This window comes from Astyanax mexicanus, chromosome 13 (assembly GCF_023375975.1).
Source record: "Astyanax mexicanus isolate ESR-SI-001 chromosome 13, AstMex3_surface, whole genome shotgun sequence".
Classification (NCBI taxonomy): domain Eukaryota; kingdom Metazoa; phylum Chordata; class Actinopteri; order Characiformes; family Acestrorhamphidae; genus Astyanax; species Astyanax mexicanus.
Genome location: NC_064420.1, coordinates 16,230,398 through 16,248,846, shown reverse-complemented (window position 1 = coordinate 16,248,846; position 18,449 = coordinate 16,230,398). Strand labels below are relative to the sequence as shown.

The window sequence follows — 18,449 nt, the reverse complement described above, 5'->3', positions numbered from 1 at the left end:
ACTTTAGCACACCATAGACTGAGATTTTCACCACGATCCAGCACATCATCATACTAACAATGCACTTAATGGATCCAGGACTGAAGTAAAATAAATGATAAAATAGATATAATCAGATATAGTCTGTTTCTAGTAGATATTTACTGGGAAATAAGAACAGTGTGAATTTAGTTTTTTCAACAACAACAAAAAAAAAAAGTACACTAATGGACCATATGGTCCTAAAGCACTATTACAATATTTCAGGATACTTTTGCGATAACAATATAAAAAAACAGGCAATATTATTGTATATAATATGATATGGCACACCCCTACTTAAATCCATTTGGAGAAATTCTTCAATTTGCCACAGGCAGTAAATAGAGAACTGTAAACTGAATGAAAACCAGTGTTCAAACTAAACAGTTCCTTTTTTATTTGTGCAAAAAAAAAAAAAAACTTTATACAGGATTCACATGCTTACCATAAAATCTGTAGGCTTAATGCATTTTTCCATTTTATTGTTGCCATACAACGACATAAAAGCTAACAATCAATTATCAGTTATAGCCCAGCAAAGTGACTTCTGAATTCTTGCTTAGTCAAAATATTAGAACTGTGTTGCTTAAATATGCATGTTCACATGATTCCATGATGCATTATTTGAGCTCTGAAAAAAAAACCCTGAACCTTTTTTTTATTATTTTGAGCAGTTGTCATTTCTGCAAATAAAAGCTCTAAATAGCTATTATTATTAATATTTTGATTTGGAATTTGTGATAAATGTTGTCAGTGCTTTATAGAATAAAACATGAAAGTTGTTCATTGCATTCATTGCAACACATGTCTATATATAGTAAAACCAGAGAAATTCATAATGATGATTGGTCTGTGTGTTTGACGTTAGACAAATATGGGAGAAAGTTCACAGTGTAGAGCTTGCTCTTCTCCCTTATTAGGTAAAGGCAGAGAGGGGGGCGGTACCTCAGGCTCTCCTGTGTCCTGATTGGTCTGAATGAGGATCTTGCCGATGCGGACGTCCTTGCAGACGGCGCGTAGCGCGGGCTCCATGGTTTCTCCGGCTCGGAGGATGGACACACCCGTGATCTGGAACACAGACAGAGCACAACAACCATGAGCCATTAGCACAGACCAGCATTAACTCACCATTAAACAGAGAAGAATCTCATCAGTGTTCTCTAAACCTGAATCTGAATCAGGATCTGAATCAAGTCTGATCTGAACAGAAAGAACACGACTCACCCTTTTACCGTGGAACGTCCGTCCTTCATAGTCCTGACCTTGCGGGGTCTGAACAACTCGGACCTAAAGATGATGAGAAACGATGACATGAGCATCACCATCATCATCACTACTATCATTACCACAAGCATCGTCACTGTCATTATCACACTGCATCTGTCCAACACCTGAACTCTCATAGAGCTGCAGCTGCTGCTGCTACACTGATGACACTGATATTTAAAATAAAACACCTTCAAAGCAGCCAGCAGTAGAATCAAAGGCTCTGCAGCGAGAAGAAGATTCACCTTCTTTTAAGTGTAAAGGTCGTTCTGCGACACTCTGCAGCGTGTGCTGCTAAAAAGACGTGACACTCTGTGTCTTATGACACCTGGCAGCTTCTGTTCCGAACCCGTCTCTGCTCTGCCGTGACTCGTCTGATACCCAGAGACGAATTTTTCCATTGTGGTGGACAGACAACCAGAGTTTCCACAGCCGACGCTCTGCCTCAAAACCATCACCCTGTGCAGCACTGATTCATCTCTGATACAGCTCTCTCTCTCAGATAATACTGCTCTCTCCGTTTCTGTGGGGAAATTTCTCTCTCTCTTTTTATGTTTTTACCTGAGATGGAAGGAAGGAGAGCGCTCTCTCGATCAGGAGTCTCATCAGACGTTTAGAGTAGAAGATGAACTCGTCTCGGTTCGTGTCCTTATTCCTAAAACACATTTACAATTGCAGAAAATATCAGATTAAAGCTGAGCAATACGACAAGATATGTTGTTATATCACAATTTGGCCTGGCATAATAATTACATTATCGATTTGTCAAACAATATATGGAAATAATCTCAATAATATTTGCTGACCCTAACATTTTGCCATAACTGGTGCATTTGTTTATGTAAGAATAAAAGGCAGCAACATTTTAGCCAGTTGTGCTGGGCAAAATAAAAGCATTCAAAAATATAATGCATACTTTTGAAAGCAATATGAATTACAAAAAAAAAAAAAAACATCTCCCATTGTGCCAAATGCTCTTTTAAATGGTTCACAAATAACAATACTTACAACAGTAACAAACACTAAGACATTATTTAACATTACACAGTTTGAATGCCTAAGAATGTAGCAAATATTAATACATTTAGACATTAGTTAAAAATGTTGCAGTGATTGATGAAATGTCTTAACTAGTGTCATTAATAATGAGTTTAGATATTCTGCTGTACATACTGTTAATTAATATAAAGTTACGATTATATTATGAATTTATGATTTGTGAATTTATGGTGGATATCACAATCATCAGAACTTTTAGAACTGTGTGTTTCTTTATAAACACAGCATTATTTATCCTTACTGTTGGCGCTGTTACATATATATGGATACTTTATTAACCCAGAAGAAAATAAAAGCATCCAGTATCTTAAAACAGCAAAATTACAAATACAGTTAAAGAACCCACAAAAGCGTGAGATAGCTTTGATAGGTATAGAGGATATGAACGTGACATCAGCGGTTACGCTCACTGAGTGGCAGCGTTAGCATTCAGTGTGAAACTGAAAATGTAAAGGAGCTGTTATGTGACAGCAATCCAAATCATTTCTGACAAACAGCTATTCTCATGGAACTGTGTTGGGCACAGATTTATAGAGACCAACTTTACAGAATCAAGCAACAAATGCCAAGTTACTGCTTTTTAAATATAAACACTTGGGGAGATTGCTGGTTCGAATCCCAGTCATGCAGCTCCTGAGAGTCCTGAGAGAGTTTTTTTTTTATAACAAGAAAACAGCGTTTAGTTGTGCATATGCAGGCTTTTTAAAATATGCCTTTTTTGCGACTCACACCATTTTCTGTTTTTTTTTGTGCATGCTCCCGTGTCTATGCAGGGTTTTATAAATATAAAGCCCCCTTGTCCTTGATTAGTTGGATCTGGTAGAGCAAGAGAGTGCTACTCAAAGATCAGGACTAAGAACCTAACCTAACCTGGGTTAGTGTATTTTCCTGGTGGTAAATTAAGACCCATAAAAAAAAAGTAAGTAAACCTGGTTTCAGGCCACATGTAGATGTTCATGGATAATTTGGTTCAATGAGAAATGTAACATGTAACAGGTTGCAGCACAGTACAGAAAAAATATAGCATTAACTGATGCTGCCAAACCGCTGTGTTTACTAGGCATGAAAATGACGGGATAATACTTGTGGCTGACCAGTAAAACATAAACATATGACCTTAACCCAAACTGTTATTATATAGGCTATTAAATAAAATCAATTAATCATAAAACCTGCCTGCTGGCCAGATGCCAGAGCTGAGGTTGTGTCTGATGTAAACATACTGTGCAGACTGCTGTTGTACAGAATGTCCATTCAGAAAATGTAGCTATAAATCCATAAATGTGCTTTTATGAGGGACACTTAAATGCAGCACTTCATCTGTACTGACCATCAGAGCTTCATCTCAACAGTCATTCCTAATACGAGTTCATGGATGATCTATACAGTTCTACTGTCCCATTAAAAACCTGCTGAATTATGAGATTACCATCATGGGGGTTTTAATGTCCACACTTTTACATAAAGTTACAGTCCCACACGACCAGTCTAAACTCTATCCAGTCAGAAACTTTGATCAGTTTAAAATATTACATCCAGAATTGTTATAAAACTAGTATTGTCTTAATTTTAGGTAGAATTAAGAATTTTAGGAGAATCAAATAAACCAACCCCCCCAAAAAAAAATAATCATAGGTCAATTTAAAAAGTCGTATCATGATAATTTGGCTGTGGACAATTTGTTGTCCCAATAGTTGACAATATTTTTGGCAATCATTGTATGTCTCTTTTAAAATGTGTTTTAAAAACACAGTAATGTAATTGCATTCTTTAAAAGAGCAATGCACTTTTAATTATTATTAATATTCAGAGATTTAAATGTGGAATTCAAAAAACTAAAATGTTAGTACAACGTCTTATTCACATTAATGGATTCTTTTCAAGGTCAAATGGTAATATTGAGGACAGTAAAAACGATAAAAGTCATTTTAACTTTAAAAACAATAAGTGAAACGTGAGTGACACTCACAAAGTGACAGAATAAATTCATTTAATATTTTTATTTATTTAATCAAATCTGCCATGTAACTCTTTTTTTAATGTGCTTCAATTCTAAGCATTTCTAAGACATGTAAAGTACACCTGCTAGTTCCTGGTGCTGCCAGTAGAGGCAGTGTAGCGCAGGCTATGCTGTGACTAACTGTGGTAGCCTTAAATTCACTTCTCAGACTAGAGAGACATTCGTGAAAGCAAGTCATGGTTTACGTCTCATGCTTTTAAACCTGTTTTTTAAGGGTATTATTTCTCAAGTCTCAAGCCTGGGACCTGTAACACCTACATAAAACAAAACACATTTTTACATAAAGTTACAGTCCCAAACGGCCAATCTGAGCTCTATCTTACATCCGTCCAGTCATAGAAACTTCAATCAGTTTGAAATGTTACATCTGATGACATCTTAGAAACCCGGGAACATAATAAAACGGTTATTGTTTTGCCTTTGATGCTTAAAAAATAGGTCAAGTCAAAAGGCTTTTATTATGGTAGGTTGTAACTATTTTCTTTCTGTCTACGATTTTTATGTTGTTTCAAAAAAGTGTGAAAAATAATACTTTAAATCATTTTATTCTTCTTTAAAAAATAAAATATAACAGAATAACAATGTAACTGCATCCTTTTAAAAAGCAAAGAACTTAATTATTATTAATATTTGGAGACTGAGAATGCAAGTTTTTTTTTTTAAAACAAAGTCAGAATATCACCTCATTCACATGAATGGGATCTCCTTTCTGAGTAAACATATTCAGCTAAAATTATTAAGGTGTCTACATTTTGTACAATAAGCTGATAATGTAATTATGGTTCAGGCCTACATAAAATTTTTTTTTTTATCTATATCAGAGTTATATAATCAGACTGTAGTAAATGTATAGTAATTATTTCACACACGCAGCTCATTATAGCAAGTGGAAATATTCAGTGGAAAATGTGGATTCTAAATTTTCCATTACAACCAGATTTGGGTTTGTACATAAAAGCCGAGATGTCACGCTGCCACAAAAACAACAAGAACAGCAGCTAAACTAGAACATGAATACATATAGATAGAATGTAATGCAAATATTTCCATAACTATATAATTACTGTAATTATGTAATTTATTTCGAACAGTATCTCAAAGTGAGGCCATAACTCTTCTAAGCTCTAAACTGATTCAAACCGCGCCCACACACACACACACACACACACACACACACACACTACACAAAATGTGTCTGAACGTGTTACATCTAAGCTTTACTGGCTGCGTAGTCTGATATAAAAAATGTATGTGTGTGTGTGTGTGTGTTTATGTGTGTCTGACCTGATAATGGTGTGCATGCCGCGGACCTGCGGCGTGTTCTCCAGAACACTGAGCGTCTGTGGGAGGGGCTGGGCTTGATGGGCCGAGGCCAGTGCCGCCCTGTTACCATGACCACCAGAGACAGACAGGAAGTGGTCAGTCAACGGCCAAAAGTGTCCCACTTGTGCATGCAAAAGTGCAAATGCACACAACACACACACCCACACACACACACCCCGACATGTCTACCTGTACACACACACTTCTTGGTCAGCGATGTTAATAGAGAATGCTGAATGTTAGAGGGTGTGGGTAGAGACTCGGTAGAAGTGTGTAAATTAAGCAGCAGAAAAACAGAAAAAAGATTTGTCACATAAAGACTGACCCTCATAAAAATGTGTTTATAAACTTTAACCTTTTGAGGCACATTGGTCACTGTTAGAGATACCTTCTATTTTTTTTTGTCATGTCTAACTTTATAATTGGGTTTAAAGAGGAAACCTAGTTAAAGATGTTTATAACTGTGTTTTTTCTGCAAAGCTATACCATTTAAATGTTTTAATTTTATTTTTTAATTTTATTTTCTCCCCAATTTGGAAGGTCAATTGCCAAACCCTTTCATAAGGACTCCCTTATCAACTAGTAATGTCCCCACCACTTTTCAAACTGCTGCTGGTGCAGCATCACTGGGCATCACAGAGGAAAGCGCAGCGACCCAGCTCTGATACATCAGCTCACAGACGCCTATGCTAACCGGTATTACACTAAGAGTGATGTGCAGAGAGAACGCTATCTACCCACCGAGAGAGAGCACGGCCAATTGTGCTCTCTCTCGGACTCCGGCTGCTGATGGCAAACAAGAAATTCTGTATGCGTGCCTGAAAGGGTTAAGCTCTCCGTTTAATCTATAAACTTTATGACCGAATGGTTTTAAAAGTGGCATTACTTTTAATAAAAATTAAAGGGTTTTTAAACCTGGAGTAACATTATGACAATAGGTCAGTCTTTAAAGTGACTGTATTTAAAGAATGATAAACACTTCATTTTGAACAGGTCAGTCAAAAATTGCATTTCCTCAAAGCATTCGTAATACAAACCGCCAAATTAACTACACTTTTTAATTAAAACACTATTAGAACCACCATATCAAATAAACACGTAATACCCCATACCCAGTGCAAATTAACATTAATAACATTATACCAGTAAGTGACAACATGCAAACTTTGACTTGACCGAAAACAATCGATGACTGCTAACAGAGAATTAACCCCCAACAGAAATAAACAGCAAACCAAGACAAAAAAAAAAAAAATGCAAATCTCACATATCCCAGCGGAGTTTCCTCTATAGGGGGAGGGAACAAACAACAACAACAACAACAACGATGACAACACAGAGGGATGACAACGAGGAGAGAGGGAACAGAAAAGATAGACATCACACTCGATCCATCAGCTGACAGTGGGATGAGGAGTTTGGTAGGAAAGTGAGGAGTGTGACAGTTTCATAACAGACCTCCACACACAAATTACTCACACATACAGCCCACAGCTGGATACGCTGGGTATTAGGGATGCACAGAATATTTGGCAACTGAAAATATTCAGCTGAAAATGGCAAAATGCACTTTGGACGCTCGAGGTAGGTTGAAAAACCAAATAATGTATATGAAACAAAGTCAGGTTGCTGTGTTTTCTCTAATGTTATAAATAAAGCTTTTTAAAATCAGAACTGGCTGTGTAAATATCACATTAGCTAGCTACACATGACTCGAGTAGCACTGCTGAGGTAAATGTATGGTGAAAATAGCACTGCTGAGGTGAGTTCATGATTAAAATAGCACTATGTAGGTTAACGTATAATTACAAGAGCATGTCTGAGGTAAAACTATGATTAGAATAGCATCACTGATGTTAATTTATGACAGAAATGGAAAATGGTACTACTAAAATAAAATTATAATTAGAATGGAACTGCTGGTATTTTTACCGAGGTAAAAGTATTACATTTGCACTATTTACGCAAATTTGTGATTACAATTGAACTACTGAGGTAAAACTAATACTTAAACAGCATCACTGCGGTAGATTTATGACTTAATCTGCAAACAAATCTGTTAATAAAATGGCACTACTGAGGTAAAACTATGCTTTGAATAGTGTTCCTGCAGTATATTTATGACTAAAATTGCACTACTGAGGTAAAATCATAATTAGAATGGAACTGCACTACTGAGGTATATCTATGATTTCTATAGCGTTACTCTGGTAGATGTGAGATTAAAATTGCACTACTGAGGTATACTTATGATTTGAATAGCTCTACTGCGGTAGATTTATGACTAAAATTGCACTGCTAAAGTAAAATTTTGATTAGAATAAAATTGTTGAGGTAAATGTATGACAGGTACACTACTAAGATAAATTTATGACCAAAATCACACTTGTGATGTAAATCTATTATCAGCATGTTTTCAAAAAACATTTGAAAGTTTTTTTTTTTATGTTTGTAAAGTGTGTAATAATAATGATATAATTTAATTTAAATATATACTTATGGTTGCAGGTGAGGATGAATTCCCAAAAATGATTTTCCCTGTTTTACCGAGAATGCTAAACGCTAAATGCTAAACAAGGGATATTTGGAGCTGATTTTTAATAATTCTAATTTATTATTGTGAAATACCTGCATGTCATTTTTAGACTGTACTCCAAAATCTACTGACGTGACATTTATGAGCAGTTCTGGCATGTTTTCAGCGGTACTCTCTGAAGGGAGGGGGCTTCTAAAAGTGTGTGGAGGGGGGCTGCAGAAGCTGCCATTCTCTCATTCACTACAACACAACACACTGACGCAAAGGCCTGCTACTTCCTGTGTCTTAAGAAAGAAAGAGCTACACTTCCTCTCTCTCTCTCTCTCATCTTGCCCAACGGAAAAACAAAAGTCTTTGTAGTAGACATTGGAAACATTTCTGCGGGCAAGATGCTGTCTCTGACAATAGATACGGAGACAAGCTAGAGATAAAAAAAAAAAAAAAATGAAGCGAAAGACAGAGAGACAGATAGAGGGAGAGGGAGAGAAGGAAAAAGAGAGTGAGAGGTCAAGAGTAGGAAGGCAGCTGTTTATTTTTAGACACAGAATGCAGAAGGAGTGTCTCGTTCAGAACAGAACAGAAAAGACACCGAACGTCTTCACTTCACTCGCCCGTGATTGCTGCACCTGCCGGTCACAAGTAGTGAAAGCTGCACTAAACCCGAAAAAATACAATATACAGTGTGTACAGGAGAACTTTTGTTTGGGTGCTTGTCCAAAGATCTGCCCACTAAGCTTGGAGATGGGGAGATGGGTGCACTGTGAAATACTATTTTTATTTTAATGTATTAATTTTATTTTATTTATGCACCAATGTAGGAATTTTGGGACGATGCCGATATTCACATTTATAACTTAGAAAGAGACTAGACATATTTAATTGATTTAACTTAAGAAACAAATATAGCATTTATTTTCCTTACATTATAGCTTTCAACCAGCTGTATGCAAAACATGAAATTAAAGATTTAAATTTTTTTTGGTTTCACAGTTTTTTGATTGTACTATTTTTTTTGTTTTATATGTATTATCTAAATGGTCCTCACATCGACTGGTTGCAGCTTTAAACCGTTTTTTTTAATTAACAGATTAAATAAAACAATAGATAAAAATCTAAACTTGCACTGACATCATTGCTTATTTTTGTGTCTGGTGTACAATAAATATGTTAGTAAACACACACACACACACATATATATATATATATATATATATATATATATATTTTTTTTTTTTTTTTTTTCCCCCCAATCTAGGCATTGGCCCAATTGGCCCAATGCAGATTGATCTAAAAAAAAAAAAACAAAAAAAAAAAAAAAAAAAAAAAAAACAAGCAAATATCGCCTGATACTGACAATTCAGATATCATTCCAATATCAATGTGAACCCCTAAATTTGACCCCATTTTCTACCCATTGTGAAAGGCAAGTCACTTACCATAAACTACTATTTACTTAAGTTTCCTATTTGTAAATACCATTTCATTGGCTGTTACCAACTGTATTTTGAGTTTGAGAAAAATCCTACTGAATTTAGTAAAGCACATATTATTAGAATAGCAAGATTTGGCAACCAAAAATATTCAGACAAAAATGGCCAAAAAAGCCCTTTTGATGAAAAGTGAAGAGCTCAGAGTTAGCATAAAGCTAAAAACACACAGTAGGTTCCCTATAGCTTCAGGGCCGTGTGAAGACTGAGCTCATAAAGAGACTTCAGTCTGTCATAAACTCTGTGAGTAATCCAGTTTGGAACAACAGTTAGCATCGCGGCTAAAAACACTCCAGTCTCGCTAATGTTAGCTGCTGTGTCTGTTAGCATCACAAAGTAAACCTGGCTGTTATCAATCATATGTAAACTGCTCCAGTCTTGCAGAGACTTGCAGCTTAACTTACATTTACCTGGCTGTTAGCAATAATAATATTAAAATAATAATAAAATAAAGGTACGCCATTCCAGAGGAGCTCCAGCTACTGTGTGAGTGAATCCCTCATTTCAAATTAAAAGCCCTCTGCCGTCTTTTGTAATTGCGTAGACCATCACAGCAAAATCTTTATAGTAGAAACACTTAATTGTGCGTTTTTGATTTGTCTGCTGGATGTTAAAAGTGGTCAATAAGTATTTTAAAATTTCAGTTCTGTAGCAAATGAAATTTTATTTAAAAAACAAGACACAAATATATTCAGGCTGTGTAATTTATTCATCTGTGAGAAAAAACTGCCAAAATAAAGAAAAACAGGTTCATTTTGATGGTTGTTTTGGTCAAATGTTTCAGTTGGTTTGGTTTTGGGTAAAAAAAAAAAAAAAAAAAAAAATGTAAAAAGATTTTTAAAAAAGGCAGGTTGTGATAAAATTGCTATATTCAGTAATTATAATATGCATTATTTATACAATAATAACTAATATAATTTTATTATATTAATCAGAATTAATTAGACTTGATTTATGTGGACGTCTAAATATTGGGAACTTCTACAGTATAAATATTAATAAACATAATAATATTTTTCCGCAGCTGGGGACAGTATTAGTAAGAATTCACTGAGCAGGCCTGGTAATGAACGGCACTCTGCTGGCTGAATGTCTTGTTTGGGATTTTGCTGTGAAAATAACTGAGACTGCTGCATGTCTTTATATGAGCTGGTATCTTAGTGATCAGTATGAACAGACAGCGCCCCCTATAGCTCCACTACAGCAGGTGCAACAGTCTCAGGAGCAAGTGATGCTTTCTGGGCTTCAGAGGAGAGATATGATTTCAGAACCATGACAGAAGATGACCCCTGATGCTGGCCTGGAGCCAGGTTAGCTCTTTGCAGATACTCCACAATTAATGATACAGTCAGTGAAACATTTATCAGGTTTTTAATCTAATCTCTTACAATCTGAATTTCAGATAAAAAAATAAAAAACAAAAAAGAATTTACACAGTCAGCTCTTGTGTTCTCCCCAGGTTGGATGGTTCAATGCAACCAATTTCATTACAAGATATAATATAATAATAATGATAAAAAACATTAAATTAAATTAAATTAAATTAACATTAAATTAAAACCAAAAAAGTTGATTTTTTTGGTAATTCTTCCCAAAATTCAGTTTCTGAAAAAAAAAGAAAATAAAAATAAAACAAACTAACTAATTTATGTTAATGTATTCCCTAAAATTCAGTTTGGGAAAAATTAAAGGAAAAAAAAAAAAAATTAAATTAAAATTATATTTAAAAAATCATTTTTGTTCATTTTTCCTTAAATTTAGCTTGCAAAAAAGAAAAGCTAAATAATTGTTGTTAATTTTTGTTGAAATTCAGTTTGTAAAAAAAAATTGAAATTAACTTATTGTTAAATTAAATTATTTTTTCCTGAAATTTAGATTGTAAAAAATCAATAAATAAATGAATCCATTTCTTTTTACCAAATGAAAAAAAAAAAATCACTCCTAATTTTCTATTTTCTCTTCTAGCTTAAAGTACTCTAAAATTGACCTGATAAATGTCACACTTACCGTTTACAGAGATTTTGTCCATCAACCTATAAACGCCTTACCCAAAGACTTTAAGACTGGACAGAGAGCCTTTCATATAAAAATATTTTCTGATTTATTTGTTTTTCACACAATATTAGAGGACAGTTTGCTTTCCTAAAAAAAGGTAAGCAAACGGAACTAATAATGCCTGACTGAAGTGACCTGAATTAAAGCTTTAAATGATTGCTTTAGAATGGAGGAACTGTTCCCAGAGCAGCACTGAGGGGTCACCTCTATCCACAGTCGCTCTGCAAGGTGTAGCAGGTGGTGAGAGAGTGATGGGTGGAGCTACTCTACCTGACACTGAGCTCGCGCTGCATCCGGAGAGGAGGATTATAAGAGGGAGAGAGGGATGGTGGGGGGTAGAGGGGTGGGTATGGGAGAGAGAGGGAGAGAGGGAACAGTCCGAGTGCAGTGAGCGAGCAAGGCCAACAAACTCAGTGAGTGTATTTACACACACTCAAAACCTGTTCATAACCGGATTACTGCAGTTACCTGATCATTCAAATAGTCAGTGATTTCTTGATCAGAGTAATGTGTAAAAATCTGATAAAGAAAGCTGGGTTTTAGCTCAGTAATCCAATTTCTTAGTGCATGTAACTTTTAACTGAAGTATTCTCGGATTTATCGGTCTGTGCATCAGTGTTAATTTCTTTTACAAAATCTATGACAAAAAAATCTTTGTTGACACCTATTTTTCATGCCGAAAACGAGACAAGAACTAAATAAAAATGAATACTTGAAAACAAAAATGTCTAGGGATCTGTGCAATCCACGATCATAAGCTATGGTTTTTCGGTTTTATTGGCCACAAACTTCCTCAAACTTCCTTAAGCTATGCGACACAATTCATACAGCCTTCACTTTATTTTACATACTATTAAACTAATGTGTATTGCACATTTGTTATGGTAATCCACTTTACGTGTAAATTATATATAACATTTTAATGTTTTAATGTTAGCATAAAAAGGCTATTATTTTAATAAACATTAGCAGTAAATAATCTAAAAAAAACTAATTTAAAATAGTAAAACAGTAAAAATATAATACATACTTTTTATTTGATTAAAAAATGGTACCACTTTCAAATAAGACTACCTTTATAAAGGGTTTATAAATGGTTTACAATTAGTTTATTAATGGTTACAAATTAGATTGTTAATGCCTTAAAAATCATTAATAATCAGTTTTAACACATACGTAGAAAGGGCATTTACAAGCTAATTAGTAACCATTAATAAACTAATTGTAAACCATTTATAAACCCTTTATTTGAAAGTGGTACCAAAATTCTTTAGAATAAAACTAGACTAAAAAAGTTGCTTGTTTTCATTAACTAAAACTAGACTAAAACTAATAACAATTAAAAGACTAAAATGTGTCTAAAACTATTATACATTTTGGTCCAAAGTCTACAGTCCTATCCAGATGGGATTCGTTTCTCAGGGGGACATCTGTAAAAAATATTTCACACTTCTTCTAAGGGATAAAACTCTTGCATCCAGACTGCAATTGAAAAAACAGTAGTTTTTTGGCTTTTTCAGTCACATGACATCACGTTCAGTAGCTCCTCCATTTTCACTCGCTGTTGTGTTTACGCGAATCTCTGTGGAAACGCACGGGCATGCGTGAAAACAGACCCTGGTAATCTTCATCTTCTAGCTGATTTATGTTTATATTGCATCTTTTATGCGTTAAAAAGCTGTGGCATTAAGTTTGGGTTTTACGTGATGTTTACGTCACATTTAATTTGGTAAGTTTATTGGGTTGCAAAGCAAAAACTGTATTATTATCTGATGCCCAACTCATTAAAATTCTCCACTCATCCATCCTCTATGTTTTCCTATTATCTGATTTCTCAAGTTCATGTAAACATTTTGATTGTATTACTGACAAACTCTGATTATGATGTTCTGCAGTAATCAGATTATAAAGTGCATGTAAACACACACACACACAGTGTGAATTCACACACAGGAAAATTACACAAAACTTTCTATTATTAGTTCTTAGACTCCACACAGCAATCAATCAAACATTACAGCCCTACACTACAATACATCCCCAGCAGTCATGTAGGTACAACAACCATGAGACTATGAGAATGACTGGATGAATTAAGTGCAGTACCATATTATTAATATCAACAGAGTGATGTCACAGATGAGATTTAAGATGACCTATTTTATTAATTACCCAATTATCAACCACTAATGCAGTAAGAACAGTGCTTTGTTGTAATTTTAGTCATATATATTATATATTTAGTTATCTCTATGTTTATTTTTATGGTGTTAAATTCAGAGCTAGTCAATGGGTCAGCAGCTGCACTGCTTCACCAGTTTATCACTGGGGATTACATGAGGGTGGAGCGTGGTGTGTTTTGTATGTCCAGTAGAGGGCGCAGTGGGACGTTCTTAAAAATCTATAGGAAGTAAAACAGCTCTGGAAAAAAATGAGAGACCACTCAAAGATGAGTTTCTTTAATTTTACCAAATTGAAAACCTCTGGAATATAATCAAGAGGAAGATGGATGATCACAAGCCATCAAACCAAGCTGAACTGCTTGAATTTCTGCACTAGGAGCGGCAAAAAGTTATCTAAAAGCAGTGTGTAAGACTGGTGGAGGAGATCATGCCAAGATGCATAAAAACTGTGATTAAAACCAGGGTTATTCCACCAAATATTGTTTTCTGAACTCTTAACACTATTATAATGAGCTTGTTTTCTTTGCATTATTTGAGGTCTGAAAGCTCTGCATCTTTTTTTTTTTTTTTTTTCAGCCATTTCTTATTTTCTGCAAATAAATGCTCTAAATGACAATATTTTTATTTAAAATTTGGGAGAAATGTTGTCCGCAGTTTATAGAATAAAACAGCAATGTTCATTTTACTCAAAAATTTACCTATAAATAGCAAAATTTGAGAAACTGATTCAGAAACTAAAGTGGTCTCTTAATTTTTTCCAGAGCTGTATTTTCATCATAAAGGAGTGTTTAAATGTGAATGATGGCCAAAATTATATATAAAGTTATGTATAAACGTTTCACATGAAATAATAAAATAAATATATACATAAATAAAAATAATAGAATTTAACTTAATATCCTTTCAGGAAACTCAAGGACTGAGTTGAAAAGTCCCAATAAGCTCAGTGTTAGTGCAACCAAACACATCTGACTGTAACAAAAAACGAGCATAACACAGGCATGCTAAATCTTCAGTATATGAATCTACAGTGAGTACAGTATTACTGCAGCCAGGCTTACCTCCTCCAGCTGACTGTGCACATGCTGCACTATCAGATCAATAGCCACCATGTTTCCCCCACCTACCAACAGACATGACATTACATTATTGTTTTAAGGTATGTGTATGTATATGTGTAAGTGATTATGCTTCTATAAGTAAGTATGCATTAATAAAAAAAATAGTATTGCAATTACTGTATGCGTAGGCCTTAAAATGCATTTAAAAACATATTATTGATATAATTAAATAATTTTACTTTTACATTGTTTATCACAGATTATCAATCAAACTTTTAATCTCAGACAAATAACCTGAGTAAATAAAAGAAGCACTTTTTAATGGTGATTTCATTTACTAAAGAAAAAAAAACTAGCCAAACCAAATTTAGCCCTTTGAAAAAAGTATTTCACCCCATAAATTAAATGTGATCAATCACACTTTTTGGAAAGCTGAGTTCAATTTCACTCCAGCGGACCACAGTGAGAGCTATTATTTCACAAATGGAGAAAACATAGAACACTGGTGAACCTTCCCAGGAGTGGCCGACTGATCAGAATTATTCCAAAAAGGGCATGAACAACTCATCCAGAAGGTCAGAAAAGAACCCAGAACAACATTTAAAGACCTGCAGGTCTCACCTGCATCAGTTAAGGTCAGCGTTAATGATTTAATAATAAGAAAGAGACTGGTCAAATATAGCAAAAAAAACACTACTGACCAAAAAAAAGAGCACAACGTCCAGTCTTACATTTACCAACAAACATTTCAACTATCCCCTGGAATTTGAGTAAATATTCTTTGGACTGATGAGACAAAAGTGTAATTTTTTGGAAGGTGTGTGTCCCATTATTACTGCTGTTTACCAGACAATCCTGAAGGAGAATATCCGGTCATCTGTACATGACCTCAAGCTCAGGTGTACTTGGGTTCTGCAGCAGGACAATGACCCAAAATCACACAAACAAGTCCACCTCTGAATGGCTTAAATAAATAAAGGTTTTGGAGTTGCCTAGTCAAAGTCTGATTGAGATGCTGTGGGATGATATAAAACATGATGTTTATGCTCAAAAACCCTCCACAGAAATGTGAAAGACTCACTGCCAGTTATACGTAAAGCTTGATTGCAGTTGTTGCTTCAGAGGGTGGAACAACCAAGTCATTAGGTTTAGGGGTCAAACACTTTTTCACACAGGGCTAGATTGGTTTGAATAGTGTTTTTCCCTTACTAAAAGAAATAATTAAAAAAATGCGTTTTATTTTCTCTCAGGTTATATTTGTCTGATATTGAAGTGTGTTTGACAATCGAAAAAAAATATCAGTGACAAAATTGCAATAACAAAAGATATCTGTAAGGGGGCAAACACTTTCACACTGCTGTATATATTTGATATGTTTTTGTTATAAGAATGCCCTAATAAAGAGTAAACCATGCAGCACTAATTCACAGGAATATGCACTAATCAAATCTTAAGAAAATTTATGTTGATTATTAAAGGTAGAGTATAGGGTTATCAGATTAGCGTGTGTATGTACTGTATGTGTTCACTCACCGCGGGGAACGACGATGTCTGCCAGTCTCATTGTGGGCTCTATATACTGTTCAAAAGCCGGCTTCACAAACTTGTTGTACTGTTTGATAACTCCTTCAATGTCCCGCCCGCGTTCCATAATGTCCCTCCTCAGCCTCCGTACCAGCCGGATATCAGAGTCTGTGTCCACAAAGATCTTCATGTCCAACAGCTGAAAGATTCAAAATGGTCAATGAACATATTCTCAAATGATTGAGATTCTTAAATATAGGAATTAATCATTTATATTAATTACAAATCAAACTAAAAACAAATGATAAAAAAATATCAATTCATTACAAAAATCACAGAAAATTCAGAGGATCCGATACCTTCAGCAGCTCCTTGTCTGCAAACGACATGATTCCTTCAAATATGATGACGCTGGCTCCATAAACAATTTTCTAAAAAAAACATGACATTTGGCAGATCAGTGTAATTACACTTAAAGAAGTACAGTCAGTTCCATAGATATTTAGACAGTGAAACAAACTTCATGATTTGTTCTCTAAATAACATCACACTGGATTTGAAATGAAATGAAACAAATGAGATGCAACTGAAGTGTAGACTTTCATATTTAATTCAAAGGGTTAAAGAAAAATATCATATAAAGCATTTAGGAATTACAACCATTTTTCCACAAAGCCTCCTCATTTCAAGGGCTTAACAGTAATTGCACAAATTAACTTTACCATAAATACAATGTTCATTTTTATTTATTTGTAGATAATCCTTTGCAGGCAATGACTGCATGAAGTCTGGAACCCACTGACATCACCAAACACTGTTTTCTCATTTATGATGCTTTGCCAGGACTGATTAATACCAGACCTCCAGATTAAAAAAAAATACTTAAACAGAACCTGTCTGACAACATGAATCAGCTTAAAGCAACCCATTATGCTGTGATCTGGAGAAATTCAAAAATAATTATTCCAAAAGGACATGGACAACTCATCCAGGAGGTCACAAATTTACCAATAAACATCCTGATGATCCCCAGCACTTTGAGTAAATATTCTTTGCACTGACGTGACAAAAGTGGAAAATTTTGGAAGGTGTGTGTCTCATTACATCCATAGACTTACTGCAACAGACTTCAGTTGTTGCTAGTTTGTGGGTCTTTCTGCCTTTAATCTGCCTTTAAGAGCAGTGAAATGCTTCTCTATCTGGTTCAGATCTGGTGATTGACTCGGTCACTGCAGAATATTGCACTTCTTTACCTTAAAAAAAAAATCCTGGGTTGCTTTTACAGTATGTTTTGGGTCATTGTCCTTCTGTGTTGAGAAGCACCGTCCAATCAACCTTGCTGCATTTGATTGAATCTGAGCAGAACGTAAATCTCTGTGCACTTCAGAATTCACCCTTCTGCTTCTGTCTTATGTCACACCTTCTGTAAACACTAGTGACCCAGTGCCACTGGAAGACATGCACACCCATGCCATCAAACTGCCACCACCATGTTTAACAGAGGATGTGGTGAGCTTTGTGTCAACCCGTTCCAAGCCTTCTCCATACTTTCTTCTTCCTATCATTTCAATACAGGTTGATCTTAGTTTCACCTGTCTAAAGAACACTGTTCCAGAACTGGTCTGGCTTCTTTAGCTGTTTTATCTGGCTTTTATATTAATGATTTGCAGCTTGTGGTGAACCCTCTCTATTTGTTCTTTCACGAAGTCTTCTCTTTATTATAGACTAAGACACTGACACACCTACTTCCTGCAGAGCGTTTTTCACTTGTGTAGGTGTTGTAAAGAGTTTTTTCTTCATTATGTAAAGGATTCTGTAATCATTTCACCACTCTGACCTTAACTGAGGCAAGTGAGACCTGCAGTTCTTTGGAAGTTCTTGTGGGGTCTTTTGTGACCTCATGGATGAGATGTC

General features: G+C 35.0%; 1 protein-coding gene across 4 annotated transcripts in view; it reads right to left on the bottom strand.

Moving 5' to 3' along the window:
• uckl1b (uridine-cytidine kinase 1-like 1b) overlaps positions 1 to 18,449 on the bottom strand; it is a 54,964-nt gene that overhangs the window by 7,772 nt on the left and 28,743 nt on the right. For 2 of the 4 annotated variants that reach the window (XM_022677543.2, XM_007228953.4), the window contains exons 5-12: positions 16,895 to 16,966; positions 16,545 to 16,734; positions 15,012 to 15,073; positions 12,038 to 12,054; positions 5,651 to 5,749; positions 1,849 to 1,942; positions 1,246 to 1,308; positions 967 to 1,089 (exon numbers count right to left, since the gene is read on the bottom strand). In XM_022677543.2, the coding sequence (XP_022533264.2) occupies positions 967 to 1,089; positions 1,246 to 1,308; positions 1,849 to 1,942; positions 5,651 to 5,749; positions 12,038 to 12,054; positions 15,012 to 15,073; positions 16,545 to 16,734; positions 16,895 to 16,966 (720 nt within the window). Of the gene's footprint in view, positions 1 to 966; positions 1,090 to 1,245; positions 1,309 to 1,848; positions 1,943 to 5,650; positions 5,750 to 6,956; positions 6,977 to 12,037; positions 12,055 to 15,011; positions 15,074 to 16,544; positions 16,735 to 16,894; positions 16,967 to 18,449 lie in introns of all 4 variants that reach the window. The other 2 variants (XM_007228954.4, XM_007228952.4) reach the window with 1 other exon arrangement.